This window comes from Mauremys mutica, chromosome 17 (genome assembly GCF_020497125.1).
Source record: "Mauremys mutica isolate MM-2020 ecotype Southern chromosome 17, ASM2049712v1, whole genome shotgun sequence".
Lineage (NCBI taxonomy): Eukaryota > Metazoa > Chordata > Testudines > Geoemydidae > Mauremys > Mauremys mutica.
Window position 1 is genome coordinate 7083010 of NC_059088.1, and position 25238 is coordinate 7108247.

At 54.4% G+C, this 25238-nt stretch overlaps 1 protein-coding gene across 1 annotated transcript in view; it reads left to right on the plus strand.

Annotated features, from left to right (window-relative positions):
• LOC123351883 (IgGFc-binding protein-like) overlaps window positions 1-25238 on the plus strand; it is a 121645-nt gene that overhangs the window by 23216 nt on the left and 73191 nt on the right. The window contains exons 13-16 of the mRNA XM_044991563.1: window positions 1387-1960; window positions 6403-7001; window positions 7818-8382; window positions 8757-9352. Coding sequence (XP_044847498.1) covers window positions 1387-1960; window positions 6403-7001; window positions 7818-8382; window positions 8757-9352 — 2334 coding nt within the window. The remainder of the gene's footprint in view (window positions 1-1386; window positions 1961-6402; window positions 7002-7817; window positions 8383-8756; window positions 9353-25238) is intronic.

Here is a 25238-nt window from a genome sequence, read left to right on the forward strand (position 1 = left end):
CAAAAAGGACCAATATTTTTCTTTTCAAGAATTTCCACTGAATTATGTCATTCATTTTTAAATGGGCAATTCAAATTATATTTAGAAATTTCAGAATTGAAACATTTTGGATTTTCATTGAAAAAAATCTGCTTTTTGTGGTCTCAAAGTGTCCATGAAAAGAAAAAAGATTCAAAATGCCAACATCACATAGGAATCTGAACAGCCAAGAAATGAACCGATTTTAAATTATATGCTCCAGCCCCCTGGGTCCTACCAAGTCATCAGGGCAATCTTGTCTCCATGAACCACATGGGCCACCTGGTCCCCTTGGGCCTCCCAGAATTCCTGTTCCACCAGTCTCCTTAGGTCACATTGTCCCTCCAAATCACACAGGTTAACTGGTTCCTTGGATTGAGCACACTGAAGGACAGTGATGACCAAATGCAATACAGGGCCATGGTGGTTGAACACTCGGAAGAACAAGATGATGAGGCCCAAACCCAGTACAGTGCAATGATGACCAAAACCAACACAGAAGAAGGATGAGAATGACCCAACCCAACAAAGGGTGATGAGAAATGACCACCAAGAAGAACAAGGACAACAATGACCAAACAGAAAGAAAAACAAAGATGATGATGACCAAACTCAATAATGGGCTATGATGAATGTCCATAAAAAAGAATAGAGACTACAGTGATCATACTCAGTAAATGACAGGAACAACCAAAGACAAAAACAAGGATGACCACGGCTGAACACAATACAGGGTTACAGTGATTGAACACAAAGAAGAACAAAGATGTTGATGACCATGCACAAAGAAGAAGAAGGATGCTGACAGTTTGTATTCAGAGAAAACCAATAATAAAGAAGCCAAGTTTTTCATTTTGAAAAATTGTTTTCATTTAAAACATTTTGACCATCCCTCTCTCTCTCTCTCTCTCTCTCTCCCCACCCCTCTGGTTTTGTACTGCCAGCCAACACCACAGTATCCAAGCATCCTCTGCATAAAATATATACTGACAATAGTAAATGCTCTGGTGAAATCCATGGAGTTTTGGGTTATTCTCTTTTTGGACTATACAAAACTCTACTTGAGGTGGGATTTTTGTGGTGAGTTGGGTGGGTTTCAAGCTGTGAATGTCGTCATTATGGTGAAAAAGCTTTATGATGGGGAGGGTCTTCCAGCATTTCCTGAAGTTGGTCAGACTCTAGATTTATCTATTCTGCACTGGGAATACGGTCTACAGCCAGGTCCCTTGGACAGAGAACATTTTATCCCTGAGGACTCAAGTGCTTAATTCTGGGCTTTCTAATCTTTATTGTCCCAGAGGAGCACAACTCTTGTAATAGGTGAGATGAAAAGAGAAATAACCACTGTTTTTTTCCTTCTGTCTCTAGATCAATGACGTGACCACCAGCTTGCCGGTGACCCTTGAAGATGGTAAAATCAAGCTCTACCAGAGCGGTCTCAATGCTATCCTGCAGACAGACTTTGGTCTGCAGGTGTCGTATGACTGGAACTGGCACCTGATCATCACCCTCCCCAGCAGCTATTATGGGGCCATGTGCGGCCTTTGTGGGGATTTCAACCAAAACCGTGGAGATGACATGACATCACCCAACGGTACAAGATTCTCCTCCATCGTGGATTGGGCCAAGGGCTGGAAAGTCAAAGACCGGGACCCTTTCTGCTGGGATGTTTGCAAAGGGAAATGCCCAACGTGCGATGAGAGCAAGAAGGAGACCTATGGGGGCAATGAATATTGTGGTTTGATCAGCAAAGCACCGGGAGGGCCCTTCAGAGAGTGTCACCCCAAAGTGAGCCCGGAGGACATTTTTGACAGTTGCATCTACGACGTGTGTCTGAACGGGGGAGCCAAGAACATCCTGTGCCAGGCGCTGGAGGCCTACGCAGCCATCTGCAAGAAACAGGGCATCACCGTCTATGACTGGAGGACACCATCCGGCTGTGGTGAGCTCTGTGCTTTGGTTTCTTTATTGACAAAAGCAGCAATAAGACAAGCCAATCTACTTACTCTACTGCTTGAGGAGATGTTGAGGGGGCTTAGCATCAGGCAGATTATCTTAGATACTGCACCTTGGCAACTAGGCACTATGGGGATGTGTGCATTAGAAATCCCGAGAACAGACTAGATAGATTGACAATGGATAGACACATGGGTTTGGTAGATTAGATTAGAGAAAGAGAAAGACTCAGTATATTGTAGGGAGGAATAGATGGATTGCATGGTTAGGGAGATTAAATGGATTTAATGGCTGGATGGATGGATTTGATGCACAGGGAGATTAAATCAATTAGAGGTAAAGATTGGTAGATTAGACATTAGACAGATGGATGGATAAATTAAATGGATTAGGTTACAGATGAGACAGATATAGATACTCATGGGTGTACACATCAGATGTGTGGTGTACACACTCATGGGTGTAAACATCAGGTATACACATTAGATGGAGGCATGGGAGACAGAAAATGACTGACTGATCAGTAAAGAGAATTTCCATCCCATGGGAAATTCTGATGTTTTAATATTTCCATTTGTCCCCAAATGGGCCCAAAATGTCAAAACATTGATGTTCTGAAAAAAATTTAAATTAAAAAATGTCCAAATGAAATAGTTAGATAGAAACAAACATTATGATATTCCTAAATCGAACATTTCAGATTGGGGTTCTGAAAGGAAACATTTTATTTCACATCAACATTAATCTCTGCACCTGCCTGAGCAGCCACATGGGAGCTGTAGTTCCGGACTCCTTGTACTCTGATTCTCTCCTATGGGCATTGCTCCCTGACCATCTCTCATGATGCAGATTGGTCTCTCTCTGCCCCATTATGGACCACAAGAATTCTGCCATTTCTTTTTAAATTTCCCACAGAAATTTTAAATTTTGACATTGTCTGATGGAAAAAAATTTTTTTTTCAAGCTTTTTCAGCCAGCACTATTAGATAATTGCATAAAATCATACAACTGGAAGGGACCTTGAGAGGTCATCTAGTCCAGTCCTCCGCACTCAAGGCAGGAATCAGCATGGACAAGCTGGTTGGAGCATGGTTAAGGAATCATCCCTGAGCAGCTAAGTTCCCTGTAAGCTGCTCAGCCGCACGGCCGCAAAGTAGGCTAGCAAGGGCCACACAGGTGGGGAGAGGTGCCCCTCCCCCGGTCCGGCCCAGCTCAGCCCCGCTGGAGCTGCCATGGCTGGAGAGAGGCGCCTCTGACTCGGCCCTGAGCTGCTGCAGTGAGAGAGGGCTTGAGGGAGTCCTCTCTCCCCACCACAGCCCTGGGGCAGCCTGCACCCCAAACCTCCAATCCCCGGCCCCACTCCAGAGCCCTCTCCCCCAGGCAGAGCCCTCATCCCCCCACACCCGAACCCCAGCCCTGAGCCTCCTCCTGCACCCCAATCCCCTCATCCCCGGCCCCACCCTAGAGCCCGCACCCCCAGGCAGAGCCTTCATCCCCCCACACCCGAACCCCAGCCCTGACCCTCCTCCCGCACCCCAATCCCCTCATCCCCAGCTCCACTCTAGAGCCCACACCCCAGCCAGAGCCCTCATCCCCGCACACCCGAGCCCCAGCCCTGACCCCCCTCCCGCACCCCAATCCCCTCATCCCCAGCTCCACCCCAGAGCCCTCACCCCCAGCCAGAGCCCTCATCCCCCCACACCCGAACCCCAGCCCTGACCCCCCTCCCGCACCCCAATCCCCTCATCCCCGGCCCCAGCCTAGAGCCCGCACCCCAGCCACAGCCATCACCCCCCACACTCCAACCCTCTGCTCCAGCCCTGAGCCCCCTCCCACACTCCAAACCCCTCAGGCCCAGCCCCACAACATGAATTTTGTTGTGTGCACCAATATGGAGGTGATGCATTCCACACATGGTGGGAAAAATTGCTAATTACCATTTTATCAATGACTTAGATGCAGGAGGGTGCAAAAGGGGGGCAACCAGGGGCATGGGCCCCCCAATTAATTGGCAGGGGGCAAAGAGCTCCTTGGACCCCTGGGGGCCCCAGCAGGAAGAGCACAAGCTCCTCCAGCCCCCAGGGCCCTGGCAGGGTCAGCACGCGAGCTCCTCCAGCCCCCAGGGCCCTGGCAGGGTGAGCATGCTCTCCTCCAGTGCTGGAACCCCGATGAGAGCTGACAGTTCCTTTGTCCCTGGGACCCCAGCGGGGGCACAGAACTTGCCCCTCCAAAAATGCTGGAATCTAAATTCCTATGCACGCCCCTGCCCAGAAGAAAACATCAAATCATCACTGATCAAGTTTGCAAATGACACAAAAGTTGGGGGAGTGGTAAATAAAGAAGAGGACAGGTCACCGATTCAGAGCAATCTGGATTGCTCGGTAAACTCAGTGCAAGCAAATTATATGTGTTTTAATACAGCTGAATGTAAATATATAAATCTAGGAACAAAAAATGTAGGCCAGACTTACAGGAGGAGGACTTGATCCTGGGAAGCAGTGACTGTCAAAAAGATTTGGGGGTCACAGTAGATAATCAGCTGAACATGAGCTCCCAGTGTGACGCTGTGGCCAAAAGAACTAATGCAACCCTGGGATACATAAAGAAGGGAGCAGAGAAGTAATTTCACCTCTAGATTTGGCATTGGTGTAATTGCTGCTGGACTCCTGTGTCCAGTTCTGGTGCCCACAGTTCAAGAAGGATGTTGATAAATTGGACAGGGTCAGAGAAGAGCTAAGAGAATGATTAAAGGAGCATTTGTAGTGCTTTATAGTGAGAGACTCAAAGAGCTCCACTGATTAAGCTTAGCAGTGGTTAAGGGTTGACTTGATTACAGTCTATAAATATCTAAATGGGGAACTAATATTTAATAATGGGCACTTCAGTCTAGGAGATGAAGTTATAACACACCCCAATAGCTGGAAGGTGAAGGTAGACAAATTCAGACGGGAAATAAGGAGTAAATTTTTAACAGTGAGAGTAATTGACCATTGGAACAATTTGATAAGGTGCATGGTGGATGCTCCATCACTGACAATTTTTAAATCAAGATTGGATGTTTTTTAACAGATTTGCTGTAGGGTTTATTTTGGGGATGTTCTATGGCCTGTGGATGATCACAATGGTGCCTTCTGGTATTAGACTCTGTAAATGTAGCCTACACTTAAAAGACCACAGTTCCAATCCCTGTTCTTCCAGCTGCTTCCTGTGTGACCTTGACAGGTCACTTCTTCTGTTTCTATGTGTACAATGGGGATAACAGCACCAATCAATCTCCTAGAGCTGGAAGGGACTTTGAAAAGTCATCAAGTCCAGCCCTCTGCCTTCACTAGCAGGACCAATTTTTGGCCCCCTCAAGGATTGAACTCACAACCCTGGGTTTAGCAGGCCAATGCTCAAACCACTGAGCTATCCCTCCCCTGTCTCACAAGGAGGAGGGAGGGTAAATATATTACATATCGTGAGCTGCTCAGAGAGTATAGCAATGTGTGCTATATAATTACCTAAGATAGGCAGATAGTCTCTGATGCAGTGGATTTACTGATTTATTGGATTATATGGCTGGATTAGATAAATGGATTTTTTTTTAATGGATAGATTGAATGCTTTAGAGAAGTGTTCCCCAACCAATGAGTCATGACACACCCCTGCCCCTCAGCAGAAGTCACAAAAGACAATTAAGGGGTCTTGGGAGGCATTGAGCATTTTATGACAATCAAAAGTAAAACCAATCTCACTTTCTCCTCTCCCTGTGCATCCTAACGCTTCAAGGTCAAGTATGCTCGGCCAACCTTTGGAATCACTTCCACATTCCAGTTATGTAGCCGTATCATTGTATTCATCAATATATTTTTTGCTCTTACCAGTAAATGTAAGGAGGTTGTGAAAACGAATGACTTCAAATACGGGGTTGTCAATATTGTGTAAGAGGGATGTAACTGAGGAACAGAAGAGAGGGATGGATTTGCTGGGTGGATTGGATGGAAGAGAGGGATGAATCAGAAAGAGATGGAAAGGTGAGATCCATCCAAAATACTACCTGGAAATACAGGATCTACTTAACCGCTTGACTTCAGTGGCACAGGTGCTGAGTCCTAGGCCATCTGGCGTGGGTGGGGCTTCCAGGTGAGGCCTTGACAAGTGAGGGCTAAGTCTGCTCTGGGTGCACTTTGCAGATCTTCTTGGGTTTTCTATAAGCAGCGAGCATTTCCCTGCTCTCCCAGCTAGCAAACACCCTTCCCTAACTGGGTTGTTCCCCGTGCTGGGCTCCAGAGGTGGCCTTAGTGGGGCTGCTTGTACATCGGGCCTGTGATATAGAGGATGCCGATTGCACATTAGAATTTGTCTCTGGCTCTTGCTGCATCTAAGAAGGTGGTTGTAGTTCATTTCCTATGATGTTAAATCTCCCCATCTCTGACCCCCTCCTAGTCCTGCCCTGCCCTGAGAACAGCCACTACGAGGCCTGTGGAAACGCCTGCCCAGCCAGCTGCTCTGACCGAACTGCCCCCTCCTCCTGCCAGGAGCCCTGCGTGGAGACCTGCCAGTGTGACAACGGTTATGTCCTGAGTGCCGGCCAGTGTGTCCCCGTGGGGAGCTGTGGCTGTGACTACAATGGCCGCTACTATAAACCCAACGAGGAGTTCTGGGCTGATGAGAACTGCCGCTCTCGGTGCAGATGTGACCCCAGCCTGGGCATGGTGGTTTGCCAGGAGACCAGCTGCAAAGCCAGTGAGAGATGTGCTGTTATCAACGGGGTCCGTGACTGCCACGCAATCAGCTACTCCACGTGCACAGCCTCTGGGGACCCTCATTACACCACCTTTGACGGGAAAAAGTACGATTTCATGGGCACCTGCATCTACCAGCTGGCTGGGGTCTGCTCCGAGGACCCCACGCTCACCTCATTCAACATCAAGGTGGAGAATAACAACCGCGGCAGCAAGGCCGTGTCCTACACCAAAACGGTGACCTTGGAGGTGTACGGCAGAAGCATCACTGTGAGCCAGCAATATCCCCGCAAGATCAAGGTAGGGACGGAGAGCCACAGGACTACTCGGGGAGCTGTGAGCAGGAACTCTTCCTGTTGATACATTGCCCCTGATTTCAGCCCCCACTGTAGAACCATGTCTTGTGTCCACTGTACACTGAGCTGGTGGGCGTATGGGAAGTAACCGAGTGCCCCTTTGTGAATATATAATGAATGATTTTCTCCTCCCTGTAAGTGCAGTTATGCCATTGTAACTCCTCTGCACTCAAACAACTTACTCATTTAGCTGGGGATTGGGCCCAATTGACTCTGGTGGAGCTATGGCCGATTCATGCCACTTTGATATCTGGCCCCATTGACTCCAGGGGAATCAACAGCCCTAAAAGCTTCCTCTGCTAAGGTGCTTGACCCTGATTTCTGTTGTGCTAAGGCCCTTTGCAATGCTCTGCCAGCCAAAGCTGAAATAAATTGCCCTTATCCTGCCCAAGAGGTGTGAAAGGGACTTAGTGTAACTGGGAATTCAGACCTTCACCATCCCTGACACGTCTTTTCTATACGAATAGCATCTTTGTGGACTGGGGGAGGGATAGCTCAGGGTTGTGAGTTCAATCCTTGAGGGGGCCATTTAAGGATCTGGGGCAAAAATCTGTCTGCGGATTGGTCCTGCTTTGAGCAAGGGGTTGGACTAGATACCTCCTGAGGTTCCTTCCTATGATTCTATCCTTCTACATTCTCTCAGGACTAGACCCCACACCCCTTGCAGATCCAGGGATAGAACCCAGGAGTTCTGGATCCCCACTCTCTGCTTGCAGTGTTCATTCAAAATTAAGCCCCGGTCCTGCCACATCTGTTCCAGGTGGATGGAGTCTTCATGGACCTGCCGTTCTACCAAGAGGAGAAGCTACAGGCCTACGTCAGCGGATCCCACATCGCCATCAAGACCGCCTTCGCCCTGACGGTGACCTTCGACGGGAGCAGCCTGGTCCGGGTCACCGTGCCCAACACCTACACCAACGCCCTCTGCGGCCTCTGTGGCAACAACAACCAAACTGCCAGTGACGACCTGACCATGAGGGACGGGAGCCGGGCGGCGAACGCCATCCAGTTTGCAGAGAGCTGGAAGGTGGGGGAGGTCCCTGGATGCTTGCCCAGTTGCACCAAGGACTGCCCAGTCTGCAGTGAGGCTCAGAGACAACCCTACAAGGGAGATGGGTACTGCGGGGTCATCACCAGAGGGGACGGGCCGTTCAGAGAGTGCCATGAGGTCATCGACCCAGCCCCCTTCTTTGACGACTGCGTCTTTGATACCTGCCAGTACAAGGGTCACCGTGACGCTCTCTGCAGCGCGATCAGTGCCTATGTGACAGCCTGCCAGGCCAAGGGCATCCAGATAGGACAGTGGAGATCGGCCTCATTCTGCAGTGAGTGTTGCTAATTGACTTCGCTTTATGTGTGTGTAGTGTGCATGTGCAGCACCCTCTACAGAGTGGGTTCAGAATGGCTCAGCCATGTGTCCTGACTCCCAGCCCACACTGCTTTAACCCTCTAGACATGACCGCCCTTTCACAACTGGGATACAACCCAGGAGATCTGACTCCCAGCCTCCCTGCTCTAACCACTAGACCCCAATCCCCTCCCAGAACTAGGAATAGAACCCAGGAGTCCTGGCTCCCAACTCCACCAGAACAATCCTATTCTAAGTGATGTGAATTGAGAGAGATTTCCTTCAACTTACCTTTGCATTTCTTCTTTCTCTCGTCCCTATCTGCACGTTCGCTCTGATCTTCTCCTGCAGGTGCCACCTGCCCTCGTAACTCCCACTACGAGCTCTGTGGGAACAGCTGCCCTGCCACCTGCCATGGCCTCTCAGCACCGGACGGCTGTGATGCTCCCTGTGCTGAAGGGTGTTTCTGTGACGCCGGGTTCCTCCTGAGCGGAGACCGGTGCGTCCCCGTTGCGCAGTGCGGCTGTGTGCACCAGGGCAGGTACTACAGGAAGGGAGAGGAGTTCTACATCAGCGCCTCCTGCCAGGAACGGTGCCGGTGCCAAGACAGCGGGGTCGTCGAGTGCCAGGAGGCCTCCTGCGGAGCCAATGAGCAGTGCAGGGTGGAGAATGGAATCCTAGGCTGCCACGCCATGGGCTGCGGCAAATGTGTGGTGTCTGGTAATCGACACTATCTGACCTTTGACGGACGGGCCTTTGATTTCCAGGGCACTTGCACTTACAGCTTAGCCAGAGTGTGCAGCAGTGACGCTGGGCTGGCAAACTTCTCCGTGGTGGTAGAAAATGAGAGCTACGGTAATGGGCAAGTGTCAGTGGCACGGCTGGTGGTGGTCTCCGTTCATGGTTACACCGTCACCATGGAGAGGGGAAGGAAGTGGAAAGTCACGGTAAGTCCCTGTTTGACATTTTTCTCATTGTAGCCTAGAGCAGTGGCTCCCAGCCTTTCCAGACTACTGTACCCCTTTCAGGAGTCTGATTTGTCTTGTGCACCCCCAGGTTTCACTCACTTAAGAACGACTCGCTTGCAAACTCAGGCATAAAAATACAAAAGTGTCACAGACACACTAGTACTGAAAAATCTCTCCCCTTTTTACCATAAAATGATAAAATAAATCATTTGGACTATAAATATTGTATGTACGTTTCAGTGTATAGTATAGAGAGCAATAGAAACAAGTCACTGTCTGTCTGAAGTTGTAGATTGTACTGACTTCACTAGTGTTTTTTATATAGGCTGTTGTAAAACTGGGCGAATATCTAGATGAGTTAATGGACCCAGTGGAAGACCTCTGCGTACCCCTGGTTGAGAACCACTAGCCTAGAGTGACTAACACTGTGTGTTGTAACCAGGACACAGCTGCTGAGTCCCCACTAGTGATGGGTGAATTTCCCTCTCATTGGCACAGGTGGACGGGGAGCTCTACACTCTCCCGCTGGCTATGAACAACGGGAAACTTCAGATCAACCAGGAGGGGAACAACATCATTGTCCAGTCTGCCTCTGGCCTCAAAGTCCTTTATGACACCTCGTATTATGTCCTAGTCTCCATCCCCAGCTCCTACAAGGGACACGTGTGCGGCTTGTGCAGCAACTTCAACGGTGACAAGAACGACGACTTCCTGCTGCCCAGTGGGAAGAGCACCCAGAACGCGGATGAGTTCGGGGCCTCCTGGAAGGTGCCTGTTGATGGTGCCACGTGCACCGATGGCTGTGGGGAAAGGTGCCCAGTCTGTGATGAAGCTCAGACAAAGCCGTACCAGGCTGACAGCTCCTGTGGGTTGATCAAAGCGACATCAGGTCCCTTTAAATACTGTCACTCGCTGGTCAGCCCTACTGAGTATTTCAACCATTGTCTCTATGACATGTGTGCTGCCAATGGAGCAAGAGAAATCCTCTGCCAGAGTGTCCAGGCCTACGTTGCTGCATGCCAGGTAGCTGGAGGCATAGTCAGTGCCTGGAGAACAGCCTCCTTCTGCCGTAAGTTTACAGAACAATCTACAGCCTGCTCTTATCTTCAGCTGTATTTGCAGCTAGTGATGTGGTATCACAATCTCTCTGCTTGTCAGATACCTTTGCGAGGAGTGAGTAGCTGGGTTGGGAGCATGCTGCAGGGGGTGGGATGGCTGAGGCAGGCCTGGTCTACACTACACCTAAAAATTAGATTGACGTAGCCACATCGCTCAGGGTTGTGAAAATTACACACCCTGCTGTGTGACATAGCTAGGTCGACCTAACTCCACTGTAGACACAGCTGTGTTGAGGGAGAATTCTTCCATTGACCGAGCTATCATATCTCAAAGAGGTAGATTAACTACATGGATGGGAGAGCCCCTTCAGTTGATGTGGGACGCATTTACACCAGGGTGCTACAGCAGAATAGCTGCAGTGCTGTAGCTGTGCCGCTGTAGCTGCTGTAGTGCAGACATAGCCTCAGTTTTTCATCCGTTTCTCATTCGCTTCTATCTCTCCAGCTTTCACCTGCCCAGCCAACAGCCACTACGAGCTGTGCACTAGATCCTGTGATTTCACATGTGCTGGCTTGTTCTCCCCTGCCCAGTGCACTGCGAAATGCTTTGAAGGCTGCCAGTGCGACGCCGGCTACGCATTCAATGGGGAAACGTGCACGTCCATGGAAGGATGCGGCTGCGTGCGTGACGGACGCTACATCAAGGTGGGTGCTGGGATATGAGTCGGCTGTCATCCTCGATGCTGTCATTTGGCATCGGATGCCCTTGTAGGTGTGGGATTGTCCCAGCTTCCCACTGGGAGTTACAGCGACTGGGTGTCTGTGCCCTTCAGTGCAGCGACACATAAAACCTACAGCTAGGTTCTGCCTTCAGTCACCCATGTGACTTCCGCTGCAGTCAGTGGCATTGGGTTAGAGGAGCATCCAAACACCTGCCCTGTGTGATCCTTGCATGTGGAAATGAAACTATGCCATGCGCTAGGGATTCATCACAGGAAAACCATGGGACTGGATGGAAAATGGGATATGGAGCCTTTCCCCACTAGAGGGCGCTGGGTCAGATCCGGCCCAGCTCTGGACACTGGCTGGCTTAGGGGTAGGGAAAGGGACATGTTGCCTTTCCCCTCTAGGGGGCTGCAGGTCTAATCCTGAGCCCAGTTAGGGTAAGTGGCTGGCTTGGAGGATGGGGAATGGGACAGGTCCTTTCCTGTCTAGGAATTTCATAAACTTATCATGCTCCATCTTCAACCCAGTCAGGAAGCACTTCACACCACACACAGTCAACCTGTGGAAGTCGCTGCCAGAAGATGTTGCGAAGGCCAAAACTATACCTGGGTTCAACAAAGAATTAGATAAATTCAAGCAGGATAGGGACACCAACGGCGATTTGCCAAGATTTTCAGGGCCTCAACCCCATGCTCCGGGTTGTCTCTAACCCTCTGACTGCCAGAAGCTGGGAGTGGATGACAGGGGATGGATCATGCACTAATTGCCCTGTTCTGTTCATTCTCTCTCCAGCATCTGGCACTGGTCACTGCCAGAGACAGAGTATTGGGCTAGATGGACATTGGTCTGACCCACTATGGCCATTCTGATGTTCTCACTCGAGTTCAGTGGTTCTTTCAGCCCAGGTTGGCCGACCCATCCGGGGGTGGGGTGGGGTGGGGGTTGGGGTGGACCCTGGGTGCTGTTCACTCTCAGGCTGGTAACAGGCACTTTGCCATGAAGACACAGGCTAAATCACTGATGGCCCTCCTGTGCCACAATTCACAGGAAGAATTCCAGTGTCATGGACTCAGAGGGACTGGTCTATGCGCCAGCCTGTAACTAGTCCCTTGGGGTGACCCCTTTAGTGTGCCGGGCCCCAAGGACCCACACAGCTCCACAGGGGCAGGCCCATGGCCCCGTGAGTCCACAACTGGCCCTTTGGGCACCAGTGATCCCTTGTCTCTCCATGGCTCCCTGCAGCGAGTCCAGCCAAGCCGGACTCCTGTGGGAGTTTTGTTCCTATCTCTTCAGGGTGCAAAGCCCTCAGTGAGAATTTGCAGTGACACCAGGAGGACACCAGGAGGCCCTGGCTACAGCATCTGAAAGGCCTTGGGTTAGCACAGAGAAGCAAAGGTCACGGCAGAGTTCAGGCTGGCTAACGCCCGGGCTTCCTTCAGTCATGCTGCCGGACGAACCATGTCGCTTCCTTTCTTTGGCTCTGTCCCTTTGTCTCCATCCCAGGAGAGAGCCCCTGTGAGCTAAGCTCTTCACCCAGCCACCCAGCACCTTTCCCCTTCATTCTCCAGCTCAGGGCCTTTGCTCTGCTTCCTTGCAGCTAAATTCCCGTCTTTGGTAGTTGGTCAGTGCAGGTTTCCATTGGGTTCCCATTGTCTCTTCCAGACCCTCTGTTCACATGCCTAGACTTTATTCCATTTGTTAATGACTCTAGCCTCCAACCAGGTGGCTACATGAATCCAAAACCTCACCCCTTCCCTTTATACAGTACAAAGCACTGAGGGAAACTGAGGCGCACAGAGACCTGATAAAATATTACCAAAATTCCCACATTTATTGCAGCAGAAAGTACGACAGGATATGCCCCCAGAAGTCCCAGTGGCATGCACGGTGGAGCTCAGCACCAGGGGGGACAGAGTAATTTGGGTAGGGGTTTGCGGTGTGACTGCTCAGACCTGTGCTAGGCTACTCCAGAGAAAGAAAGATCTCTCGAGATAACTCTGCAGTAAAGACATACCTTTTGGGGCAGGGACTGTCGCTCACTATTTATATGTACAGCACCCAGCGCAATGGGACCCTGACCTCGGCAGGTTACTGTAATTTAAATAATCAAAGGGAGCTTTGAGTTGATCCCATCCTGGGAATATTCTCCTGCTGCTTTTCTGTAACAAAGTTGTTTGGGAATTTCCCTGCAGGCCGGGGAGAGCATCATCTCCGGCGCTTGCTCCGAGAAGTGCACCTGCCAGGCCTCAGGTGGGCTCGTCTGCGAGCCACACAGCTGCCCCGACAAAGAGATCTGTGCGCTCCAGCATGGGGTGCGTGGCTGCGTGAAGCAGGCAGGCCGGTGCACACTGCTCCCCGGAGCCCAGCTCACCTCCTTCGACGGCGCTTCGGGAGGAGATCTGCACAGTGGAGCTTACGAGCTGGCCTCTCTCTGCAACGACAGCGCCCCCTCCTGGTTCAGGGTCGTGGTGGACATCAGGGCATGCAGCGACGGAGCAACAATGGCTGGGACAACCGCCTACATTTTCTTCCGAGATGCTTTCATAGCTGTGAAAAGGAACAAGGAGACCTGGGTAAGAGGGGGCCACATTAGAACAGCCTGAGTCAAAGGGGCAGGAAGTTCATTCAGCTGCCACCGAAATGATGAAAAGACGAGAAACTACAGTGATGTTGATCCTCATCACTGGGGCTGATCTGGGCATTTCAAAGCTCAATTCATTCAGCCTCATGAACCCCCGGTGTTGACAGGACGTGGTGTACAGACTTGGGGGGATGACATGAGTTATTGATGAACAATTATTCAATAGCAAAGACTGAACTAGAACCCAGGAGTCCTGAATTTCCCCTGTTCTAACCCACTAGAGCCCACTCCCCTCCCAGAGCTGGGGCTGCAATCCAGGAGTCCTGACTCCCAGCCCCCCTCACTCCTGCTGTGCCCCACCTCAAAGGTTGGAGGAGATGCAGGGAACTGCTCTAGGAAGGGTCTCTGTGAACCAGTAGGTTCCCTGGGAGAGATCCCTCCGTTCACTGGGGCACCTGTCCATTGTGGGAAAGACCCCCCGTTCATGAGGGGAATCTGTCCATTGCGGGGGGGGGGGGAAGATTGCCCCCAGGGGAGAGAGGGAGGAATCAGAGTCAGTATCATGGTGTCACATTCAGAACTCAGTAACCTGAACAGCTGTTTGCAGTGTTGTTGTAGGCGTGCTGGTCACAGGATATTAGAGAGACAAACTGGGTGAGGTGGTACCTTGTGTTGGACCAACGTCTGTGGGTGGAAGGAAGGAGCTTGCGATCTGTACATGCCTGAAGAAGAGCTCTGTGTAGCTTGAAAGCTTGTGCTGCTACCAACAGAAGCTGATCCCATAAAAGATATTAGCTCACCCACCTTGTCTCTCTCTTGATTGCCTGCCGTCATTGATGCAAATAAGTGCAGGTATCATTAATCAAATATGTAAATTAAGGTATTAAACATTTGCATAAAATCTCTACAGTTCTTTTTGCACTAAGAAACACTGTTGCTCACAGGTCAATAACATTGAAATCAGGAGGGACTTTAGCCAATCAAGTTGCCTATGCAAATCAGTGCACCGTGATTGGGTATTGACAGAATTGGAAAAAGTTGCTCTCCAGAGCACTGTTTATTGATTGGCTTCTCAGTCAGTCATAGTGTTTTCTGCACCTCTCAGTCTAAGACTATTGGCTTTTGTCATGCCCCATACGCTCTAGTCCCCATTGCCTTATAATGGGGCCCATAGTCACTAGACCCCATTGCTTTTTATTGTGACTCATAGACTCTAGATCCCCTTATCTGGTATTGGGGCCCATGGACTCTAGATCCCATAGCCTTAGGATGGGGCCTATAGACTCTAGATCCTGTTGCCATGTAACGTGGCCTATGGACTCTAGTTCAGCTCCTGGCCTATTTCATTCACCTCCACATTCCCCAGCTCTCCTCTGACCTATGTCTCTGTGTTCCAGGTGAACGGGCGCCTGGTGCAGCTGCCAGTGAACGTCTCCGATGCCGTGTCTGTGAGCAGGTCTCAGGGGGGTGTGGCCGTGGTCCAGGCCTCGGGGATGCAGGTTCTGTTCAGCCCCAGTGGGGGGGTGACGGTGAGAGTCAGCGAGAGCCTGGCTAACAAGCTGTGTGCGTCCTGCGGGAACTTCAATGGCGACATCTCCGACGACCTGCAGTTGCCCAGCGGGAAGGTCGCAGGAAACATTGCTGAGGTCATCGATGCCTGGAAGGCCAGAGACTTCTCCGGGTGGTGAGTGGCTCTGCAGATGCTGCCCTTTCCATGATCTTTCTATGATGGTCTATAGGTACCTCCCTGGGGAGGAAAGTGGTTGAAATTCCCTGGCTTGTGCTGACTAGATGATCTAGTCCCTTCTGGCCTTAAAATCTATGAATCAATTGCAAAGGAATTTTCCCAGTCCTGAAGGAGGCTGACTAACTCCTCTCCTGTTTTTGTCTTTTAGTGACGTCTAAACAAAATCCTGGCTGCTGAAGTATCTTCCCTCCCTGGAGTGAACCCCGCTGCCATCTTAACTAGGAATTGCTCATAGGGCCATAACTGTAGCCCTCGTGACTTTCTGTGTCCTCTAGGGTATTTAATGAGGAAAAAGACTTTGTTCTGATTGTCAATAAAAACAAATAAACCTGCGGATATGTGAAGCAATAAATTCATTTTTGCAAACTTCATCCAGTGATTTTATTATAGCAGCCTGTTTCTTTCTATCTTAAGGGAATTTCCTGACTCAGAGGAAGAGAACAAGACAGTCTTTTTGTTCCGTGTCTGTACAGCGCTGAGCACAATAGAGTGAAATTGCCATACAAATAGTTAACAATAATAATAGTGCATCCTGCTACTAAAACTTGTTAGTGTAAGCAGAGTCAGGATGAGCTCTACCCTGACATCTGGTGGTAGATTATGGGGAGTGCAGAAAGAAGTTTCAAGTATTTGCATTAGCATTTAAGTTATTTGCATTGGCACTCCCACCTCACTTAGCATACTGCACAGCAGCCTGGGATGGTTATTTTCACAGCTATGGGAGCCCCAATTTCGTTGTTATTGGGGCAGGGGCAATAAAATGTTGTCATCCTGATTAAGTAAATGAGGAACTACAAAACTGTCTTATGATAGAGGGTTTCATTTTCAACTAAATAGCACTTGCTAGACAAGGGACATGGGTTCCAAAACCCAGTCAAGGGAGAGAGGCTGGGGACAGATATCTGTACTTGGTGCTATAAGCTCCTTGTGTGAGCCAGAAGCACCAGTTCCACCTATGCCTCTCTCCACTGTGGAATGTCAGAGTTAATTTTTTGATTCCCTTAAGAGTCTAGATACAGGTTACTGAGCTGAACTCACTGGCACTGGGGCTCCCCTACTATGAGCTGGAATCACGAAGAGTTGAAATCACTGAAGAGCTGGACTTGCTGAGCTGAGAGCACTGAGTACTGTGCTAATGAGTGGGGGAGCCTGAAGCAATACCGTGGAGCAGAGCAGCTGGCAGAGCGGAGTGGAGCAGTTTGTGCAGCCACTGGGTGAGTGGAGCCAAGCAGCTCACGAGGACGGCTGGTGGACCAGAGCAGCTGGCAGAGCGGAGCAGCCCACAGAGCAAGCGGAGCTGAGCTGTTTGCGGGGACGACTAGTGGAAGCAGAACCCCATGAAGAGGCAGGGCAGTTGGCCCCGAAACCACGTAAGGTGCCCCTTTCTACCCAGGCTGGGGAGGGGGACCTCTGCAAAGAGACTCTTGAACTCTGGGGCTGCACTGACCTGGGACAGAGACTTTTGGATTGTGGGACTTTTGGGACTGTGGGTGATTTGGGGGTTGCTGGACTCAAGGGCCCAGAGAGAAGGGCATGGCCCAATTTGCTGGTGTGGGTCTTTGCTCACGGTTTGACCTATGAACTCCAGTTGAGGTATTTTCCCAATTTAATGCTTGTTGTTTATCATGTAATTAAACCTTTTCTGCTACACCAAGACTCTGTGCTTGCGAGAGGGGAAGTATTGCCTCCTCGAGGCGCCCAGGGGTGTGTGTAAGATTTTCCCAGGTCACTGGGTGGGGGCTCGAGCTGGTTTTGCATTATGTTGTGGGGAAGAGACCCCTATGTATTGAACCCGGCCCTTGCTGCTATCGTTTTGGCCCAGCAGAAGGGTTACATTAGTAAGGATGAAGCTTTATCCCATGAGCTATAGAAGTCTGTGTCTCTCGAATGGACGGTCCTGAGTAGTATTCCCCATGGTAGCTGCTGTGTCTGTGTTTGTGTTACACTGGCCTTGGGGGGGGGAAAAGATAACAGGTGGGCAGGAGTTAATAAGCTGGCTACATCATTGGGGCAGAGTTGGAGAGATTTCAGCAAAGAGCTACAAGAATGCCTGAAGAACAGGGCCAATAGAGCAAGACTTAATAATTGGAGATATACCAATCTCCTAGAACTGAAAGGGACCTTGAAAGGTCATTGAATCCAGCCCCCTGCCTTCACTAGCAGGACCAAGCACTGATTTTTGCCCCAGATCCCTAAGTGGCCCCTCAAGAATTGACTCACAACTCTGGGTTTAGCAGGCCAATGCTCAATCCACTGAGCTATCCCTTCCCCCTCGACCACCACACCACAGAGGGACTTAAGGAGCTCAATCTTCATAAAAAAGGTTAGATTATTTTACCTCTTTATGTGGCACTGAAGGAACCACAGCTGGAATCCTGTCTCCAGTTCTGGTGTCTACAGTTCAGGAAAGATGTTGATAAATTGGAGAGATGTTCAGAAGAGACATTTGAGAATGAAAGGAATAGAAAACACGCTTTTATAATAAGAGACTCCAGCAGCTGTCTATTTAGTAGAACAAAGAGAAGATTAAAGGGTGATTTGATCCAAGTCTATAAGTACTGTGACAGACCCAAACCAGTGGGCTACAGGAGTCTGGTCCTATTAGTATCCTATTAGTATCCAGGAAGTGGGCGGGCAAAGCCCGCCCACTGCTAAAGGACCTCCCCCCAGCCTAAGGGGAGGATCCACAGGTCCGGAACACTAAGTACGTGGGACAACCGATGAAAAAAACAGGATCGGGAGTGAGGTCATAGGGCTAAACGAAGGGAACCTGATGGGGACACTGAGCAGAGAACCCCAGACAACGCCCACTGCTCCTCGAAGGCGTCAAGGGAGCCAGTGGACGCCGCCCAGAGGAACTCTGCCCGGATGCGTGAATGGACGGAGGAGCGGAAATAGGCCCCACAGTCGCAGGAAATCCCATCGGCCAACCTCCTCTCCCTGGTTTTATAGATGGCAAGTTTGGCCAGGGCCAAGAGGAGGTTGACAAGGAGATCCCGCGACTTTGTGGGGCCACGGATGGGGAGTGCATAGATAAACAGGTGAGGGGAAAAGTGCAACCAAAAACGCAAGAGGAGAGCCAAGAGGAGCTGGAACAGGGGCTGCAACCTGGCGCACTCTAAATAAACGTGTGCCAGGGTCTCCTTCACGCCGCAAAAGGGGCAGGTGTCGGGGACAAGGGTAAACCGTGCCAAGTACACGCCCGTGCTCATGGCCCCGTGAAGGAGCTGCCAACTGACATCCCCGGCGGGCCTCGGGACCAGGGCAGAATACAGGCTGGCCCACCGGGGCTCCTCACCCTTGAGAGGTGGCAGGAGGTCCCGCCATTTCGTATCGGGGCGGGACGCGAGGGTGAGGTAGTGAAGCGTGTGAAGCACGAGCATGTACAGATGTTCTCTTGGCGCGGTCAGGAACAGAACCAGCTGCAGATCGGGCAGCCGTGAAAGGGCGAGGGGGTCAATTGGGTCCACGGGGCAGGGGCCCGATAAAAAGGTCCACGGGGCCTGGGGTGGAAGGTGGGCAGGGCGTGCCCTCTCGCAGGACCCAGTCGAGGTAGGCCCGAGCAGCGGGCAGTAAAGCAGCCTTCACCTCCTGAAGTACGCGCCGGGGAGTACGAGGGCTGGAGAGCCCCATGCGCTGAGCGAGCGTCAGGGGATCCAGCCAGTCTCCCCGGTGGTAGTCCAGGAGGTCTCCGACCCTGGTGACTCCTGCCAAGACCAGCCTCTGGCGCACCGCGGGGGACTCCGCCACCTGCACACGGAGCTGGGGGTTGTGTAGCAGGGGCTCCGCGAGGAGGTCAACCCCCACGGTGGCCGCCATGGACCTGGTTGTCGAAAAGAGCTTCCAGGTCCGGAGGAGGTCTTGGTAGAAGACCGGCAGCCCAGAGAGGTCTCGCGGAAGACCTCTCGGATGGAGATAAAAGAGCTGCAGGTCGTATCGGAGCCCTCGGAAGCGGCGGAGGAAGGTGTGCGCCAATACACTCCACGCTGGACTACCCGCACCATACAGGAGCCTCTGCAGGGCCTGGAGGCAGAAGACGTGGACCTGAGTGCGCAGGCACTTAAGGCCCTGCCCCCCCTCCTCCAGGGGCAGGTGGAGGACCCCTGCAGAGACCCAGTGCATTCCTGGCCAGAAGAACTCCAGAACCGCTGTCCGGAGGTTGGCCAGGAAATCCGGGGCCGGGACCAGGGTGTTGAGCCGGTACCAGAGCATGGACAGGACTAATTGATTCAGCACCAGTGCCCTCCCCCGGAGAGATAGGCACCGGAGTAGCCCTGTCCATTTCCGGAGCCGCGCCCCCACCCCGCCCTCTAAACCATGCCAGTTCTCCTCTGCGGAAGCGTACAGCACCTGGAGAAAACCCACAAACTGGGGTCCGAAGCCAAACGCTTGCAGAGTGCCCAGGAGATACCCGTGGTCCACCCTGTCGAATGCCTTCTCCTGATCCAGGGACAAGAGGGCGAACGACAGACCATCCCTACACCCTAATTCCAGAAGGTCCCGGACAAGATACAAGTTATCAAAGATCGTGCGGCCCGGGACGGTGTAGGTCTAATCCGGGCGGACCACGTCCACCAGCACGGACCCTAGCCGCATCGAGATGGCCTTCGCAACGATTTTGTAGTCCGTGCTGAGGAGCGAGATGGGACGCCAATTCCGTAAATCGTGGAGGTCCCCCCTCTTCGGCAATAAGGCGAGCACGGCTCGCCTGCACGAGAGACGGAGGACCCCGCTCCGCAAAGACTCTGCCCAGACGGTGAATAGGTCTGGGCCGAGGACGTCCCAGAACACGCGGTAGAACTCCACGGTCAGCCCATCCATGCCCGGAGATTTATTGGTGGGCATGCGACGGAGGGCTTCCGAGAACTCGGCCAGAGTGAGAGGCAGCTCTAGCCGGTCCCGGTCGCCCGCGCTGACCGTCGGGAGTCCGTCCCAGAGCACTCTGCAAGCATCAGGATCGGTTGGATCCGGGGAGAAAAGAGCCGCGTAGAAGGCCCTGGCCCTCCCGCATATCTCCGCTGGATCCGTGAGGGGGGTGCCGTCCTCCGCCAGGAGGCAGGTGATGTGCTTTTTGGCCCCCCTCCTTTTCTCCAGGGCGTAGAAGAAGCGGGAGCCGCGATCCATCTCCCGAAGGAGGCGGATGCGGGATCGAACAAAGGCACCTCGGGCTCGATGATCCTCCAGGGCCCAGAGCTCCTCCCGCTTCTCCCGGCACGCTCCGCAGAGGGATGGATCCTCGGGGCTGGCAGCCAGATGCCTCTCCAGCTCCAAAACCTCCCGTTCCAACTGCCCTATCGCCGCATCCCTCCGTCGGCTGGCGCCCCAGGTGTAGTCGCGGCAGAAGAGCCAGGCGCGCACCTTCCCCAGGTCCCACCATCGCCGCGCCGAGGGAAAGGCGCGCCTCTGCCCTCGCCAGGCCAGCCAGAACTCCCGGAAGGACGCCACGAAGCCCATGTCCTCCAGCAAACTATTATTAAAGTGCCAATAGGCCGGCCCCGGCCTCTCCGCGCAGAGAGAGGCCGTCACGATGGCAAGGTGGTGATCCGAAAAGGGGGCCGGCCGAACGCTGGAGGAGTGGGCTCGTGAAAGGAGGAAACGTGACATGTAAATGCGGTCCAGCCGGGAGTGGCGCGACCGATGGGCCTCCACCCGGACGAAGGTGAATGCCAGACGTCCACCAGGGAGTGGCGTTTGACGATCTCCCGGAGGACGTCCGCTGCGGCCGGGCACTGCTCGGTCCCTGAGCGGTCCCGTTCCTCGAGGGTGATGTTAAAGTCCCCGCCCAGGACCAGGCACTCACGAGGATCCAGGGAGCCGAGGAAGGCGGACGCCTGCTGATAAAAACGCAACCTCTCCAGGCCCAATGTCGGGGCGTAGACGTTGACGAGATTAACCACAAGCCCCTCCATGCGGACCCGGAGGTGCAGCAGGCGGCCCGGCACAGCCTCGGCGAGCCCCAGCACCTCGGGCAGTAGGTCGGGGGAGAACAGGGTCGCCACTCCTGCCGAGCGAACCAAGAGGTGGCTAAAGTAGATCCTGTCCCCCCACTCCAGCCGCCAGCTAGCTTCAGCGGCCGGATCCATATGGGTCTCCTGCAGGAAAACCACAGAGTACCCCCCATCCCGAAGGAAGGAGAGCACCTGGCTCCTGTGGAGACCCATCCTACAGCCCCGGGCGTTCAAAGTGGCAAAGATGATCGGCGCCATGAGGAGTGCTGCGGGGGATCCTCGCCGGCAGACACGCCCACGGCCTCCGTCGGGCCGTGCAGCAATCCGTGACCAAACCCGTAGGTGTGCAGAGAGTCACGGAAGAAGCAGACCCGCCGGTAGGCCACGGCGGCCTGCTTCCCGGTCCCCTTACCCTCCCCCATGAGGGCCTTTGCAGCCCGGAAGATCAGGTGGAAATCCCCCCACCGCTGGAGCGCAAGATGGACTTTGTTACGGGAGCCACAGACGTCCTCAAGGAACTCCCGCAGCTCCTCCCTCAGCGCATGGGGAGGCGGGGTAACGAATCGATGACCGTCCCCCAGCAGGGCCCCCATCACAGCCCCGTGGCCCACCGAGGTGGGCAGGCAGGGGGCAGACCCTCGACGTGGCGTCTGATGGGCCGACACCACGCGGTCCGCCCTGCTCCCCAGTTCAACAGGGGGCAGCGGAAGGAGAACAGCAGCCCCTGATGGGTCAGGGCAGGGAAAAACAACTAAGGCCGCGCCCTGGGGAGTATCCCCAGGGGCGGCAATGGCATCACGGGAGGTGGAGGGGACAAGGGTGGGGCCAGGGGTCGGTTGGCCCACACCCAAGAGGGACACCCCCTGGGAATCGGGTCCGGGTAGCGGGGCACCGGCCGTCGCCTCAATGGGCTCGGCGGCTGTCAGTGAGGTGCCACCTGCAGACGGGCTGATGGAAGACCCCAGGGGACCCTCGGAGGCGGGAGCAGAAGCATCAGTCAGGGGTAGGGAACCCGGGGACAGGGGGACCGAGGTGAGGTTGCTCAGATCGAGGCCCGCTAGCAAAGGGTCGTCCTCCCCCTGTGTAACTGGGGTCAGACCCAGGGCCTCGATCTCCTCATAGATGGAGGGGAGATCGCCGTCCGCCACCCCGGGGCCCTCCCCGCCAACACCCGAAGCGACGCCCACCTCAGCGCTCGCGGGGGCTTTGGATGGCAAGGGGGCAAGAGGGGCTCCCTCGGGGGCTCCCTCGGGAAGGGACCCCGGAGGAGGGGCAGCGTCACCGTCCGGTGCTGCCACGTCGTCCCCAGCCGGCACCACAAAACGGGTGTCGGCAGGGGGCAAGGCGGAAGGCTCGTCATCGGTGTCCCCCTTCCTGCTCTTCCGGGGGGTCTCCAAATCCGAAGAACGTAATGGGGCCTGAGCCTTCCGCTTGCCCCGCTTCCCCTGTACTAAGGACCAGCCCTCCATGGCATCATCTGGGGGCTGGCTAATAGGGGTCAGGTCTGGGGGCAAGGGCGATGGCTCAGAGACTCGGGGAAGCAATGGAGGGGCAACAGGAACAAGGGAGGCGTCTCCCTGGGGCGGGCCCCCTCCCATGCCCGGCGGTATCTCCACCGCACCCTCCTCCACAGTGGTGGACTGAGAAGGAGGAGGGGCAGCTTCAGGTGCCGGGCAGCCAGGTGCACTGGCGGTGACTGGGCCGGTGCTTTGCCGGGGCTCGGGGGTCCCGGACGCTCCTCCGTGCCGGGCCAAGGGGCAGTCCCTCCGGACGTGCCCCATCGCTCGGCAGAGGTAGCACCGGGCCTCCCCCGTTGAATAATGCACCCGGTAGCGGCCTCCCTGGTAGGGGACCACAAAGGACCCCTCGAGCGCCTCTCCGTCACGCGCCGCCGGTGGCAGTTGAAGCTGCACTTGCCGGCGGAACGAGAGGACGTGACGGAGGGCGGGGTCCTTGCAGCCCAACGGGAGAGGGCTGATGATGGAGATAGGGTGCCCCAGGGCAGAAAGGGCGGGCAGCAGGGCGGCATTGGGCAGGAAGGGAGGGACGGAGGTCAGGACCAAGTGGACCCCCAGGTCTTCCAAGGGCTCAAGGGGCACGAACACGCCCCCCACCGCCAGACCCGTCTCTACCGCCTCCTGGGCGGCGGCCTCCGACGCCAGGAAGAAGACTACCTTCCCGTACATCTTGGAGGCCGCCACAATGGCCGTGGGCCCCACAACCCTCGCCAACGCCCGCACGTAGGTCTCCACGTGGGGCGAGGCGGGCACCAGGAGGCAACGGACGCCGTGCTTCCTGGTCAAGGTGGGGAAGGGGCCCCGGCCGCTATAGACGGTAGCAGAAGCGGCAGTCAAAGGAGCAGCGGCAGGCGGGGGGGCTGCCGCCACCTGGGCATATGCCCTGGAGGCCGGGGGAGGGACACCTGCGGAGCTGGTAGAGGGAACAGCGGGGAGGGATGCTGCGGCCGGTAGCGGGGCCGCGGCAGTGGGGGCAGTCCCCGCCATGGAGGGTTTGGTCTTTTTAGCGGGGCCCTTACCCTTCTTCCCACCCCGACCTTTCCCACCGGCTGGGGGGGCTCCCCCCGAATCGGAAGGGGCGAGGGACGTGGCAGCAGCGGACGCCTCCCCAGTACTTGCCACTGCAGGTGCCCCAGCGGGGGCGGTGGCAGGTAGACCGGCAGCGGCGGTCGAGGTAGAGGCTTGGGGAATGGACACGGGGGCTTCTGGAGGAGGGGCGGTGGGAGCATCGCGAGGAGTCTCCCCCGCCGCGTCCCCCGCCATAACGAGAGCGGGGAGGGGGACAAACAGCGAGGGGAGGGGAAGGAGAGGAGGCGACCACCCCTCCCCGCTAGGCTGCAGGCAGGGGAGGAGGGTGCCAGAAAGGGAAGGCTAAAGGGGCGCGGGGAGCAATCGAGGACCCGGGGGTGGGAGGGCGGCAGGTCATCGACCCAGAGGGGAATTCCGGCTCCTCTAGTTGCACTAGGAGATCAGGGGGGCTAACAGCATAGGGGGGTGCAGTGAACAAGGGCAAACTCAAATGGGGGAAGGGGACAAGCGCATGGAAGGGGGCATGGGTGCACGAGGGGAGGGGCTAATCAGGGCTGGGGAAGCACAGGGAGCGGGGAGAAGTTGAGCTAGGAGCGGGGCAGAGGGACCACGGGGCTAGCTGCAGGGCTGGGGCAGGACAATCAGGGCCGCAAAGGGAAATGGGTGGGGCAGACAAATGAGGCAAAGGACAGGGGCCAGGCCAAGGGGGGGGAGGTGCGCCCACGGGCACTTGTGCAAAAAAGTCAATGGTGGCTGCCGCTGTTGCAGGCCCAAACAGTGGAAGTGGGCGTGGCAAGCCAGGTGAGCAGCTCAGTCCCAGATGCAGGAGTTTGAGGTAGATGGAAAACAGCCAGCGGGGGTGGTGGAGGGGGCAACGATGGTGGTGGGGGCGAAGGGGGACACGGATGGACCGGGGGCAGGCTCCACGCCACACCCCCGGTGTCCCAACAGACACAGTCCAAACCCCCACCACAAAAGCACAGTCCAAAAAATACTCAGTCCTCAAGTGCCCCCTCCACGGTGGTCTTCAGAGTCTCTATGAGGTCCTCCAGCAGCAGGCAGTCCCCTCCTTCTCCTCCTCCTCCTCGGGGCTCCAGCAGCTCCCCAGGAGCAAACACAGCAGCTCCAGGTGGTGGTCTGGTGGCCAGCAGGAGGGACCCCGCTCAGAAGATGGCGGTGGTGGAGCCCTCAGCAACAAGGGCTGGAGCCGGGGTCCCTCACTCCCCTCCTCCGGGGAGCACGCCAGCAGCCCCTGTAGG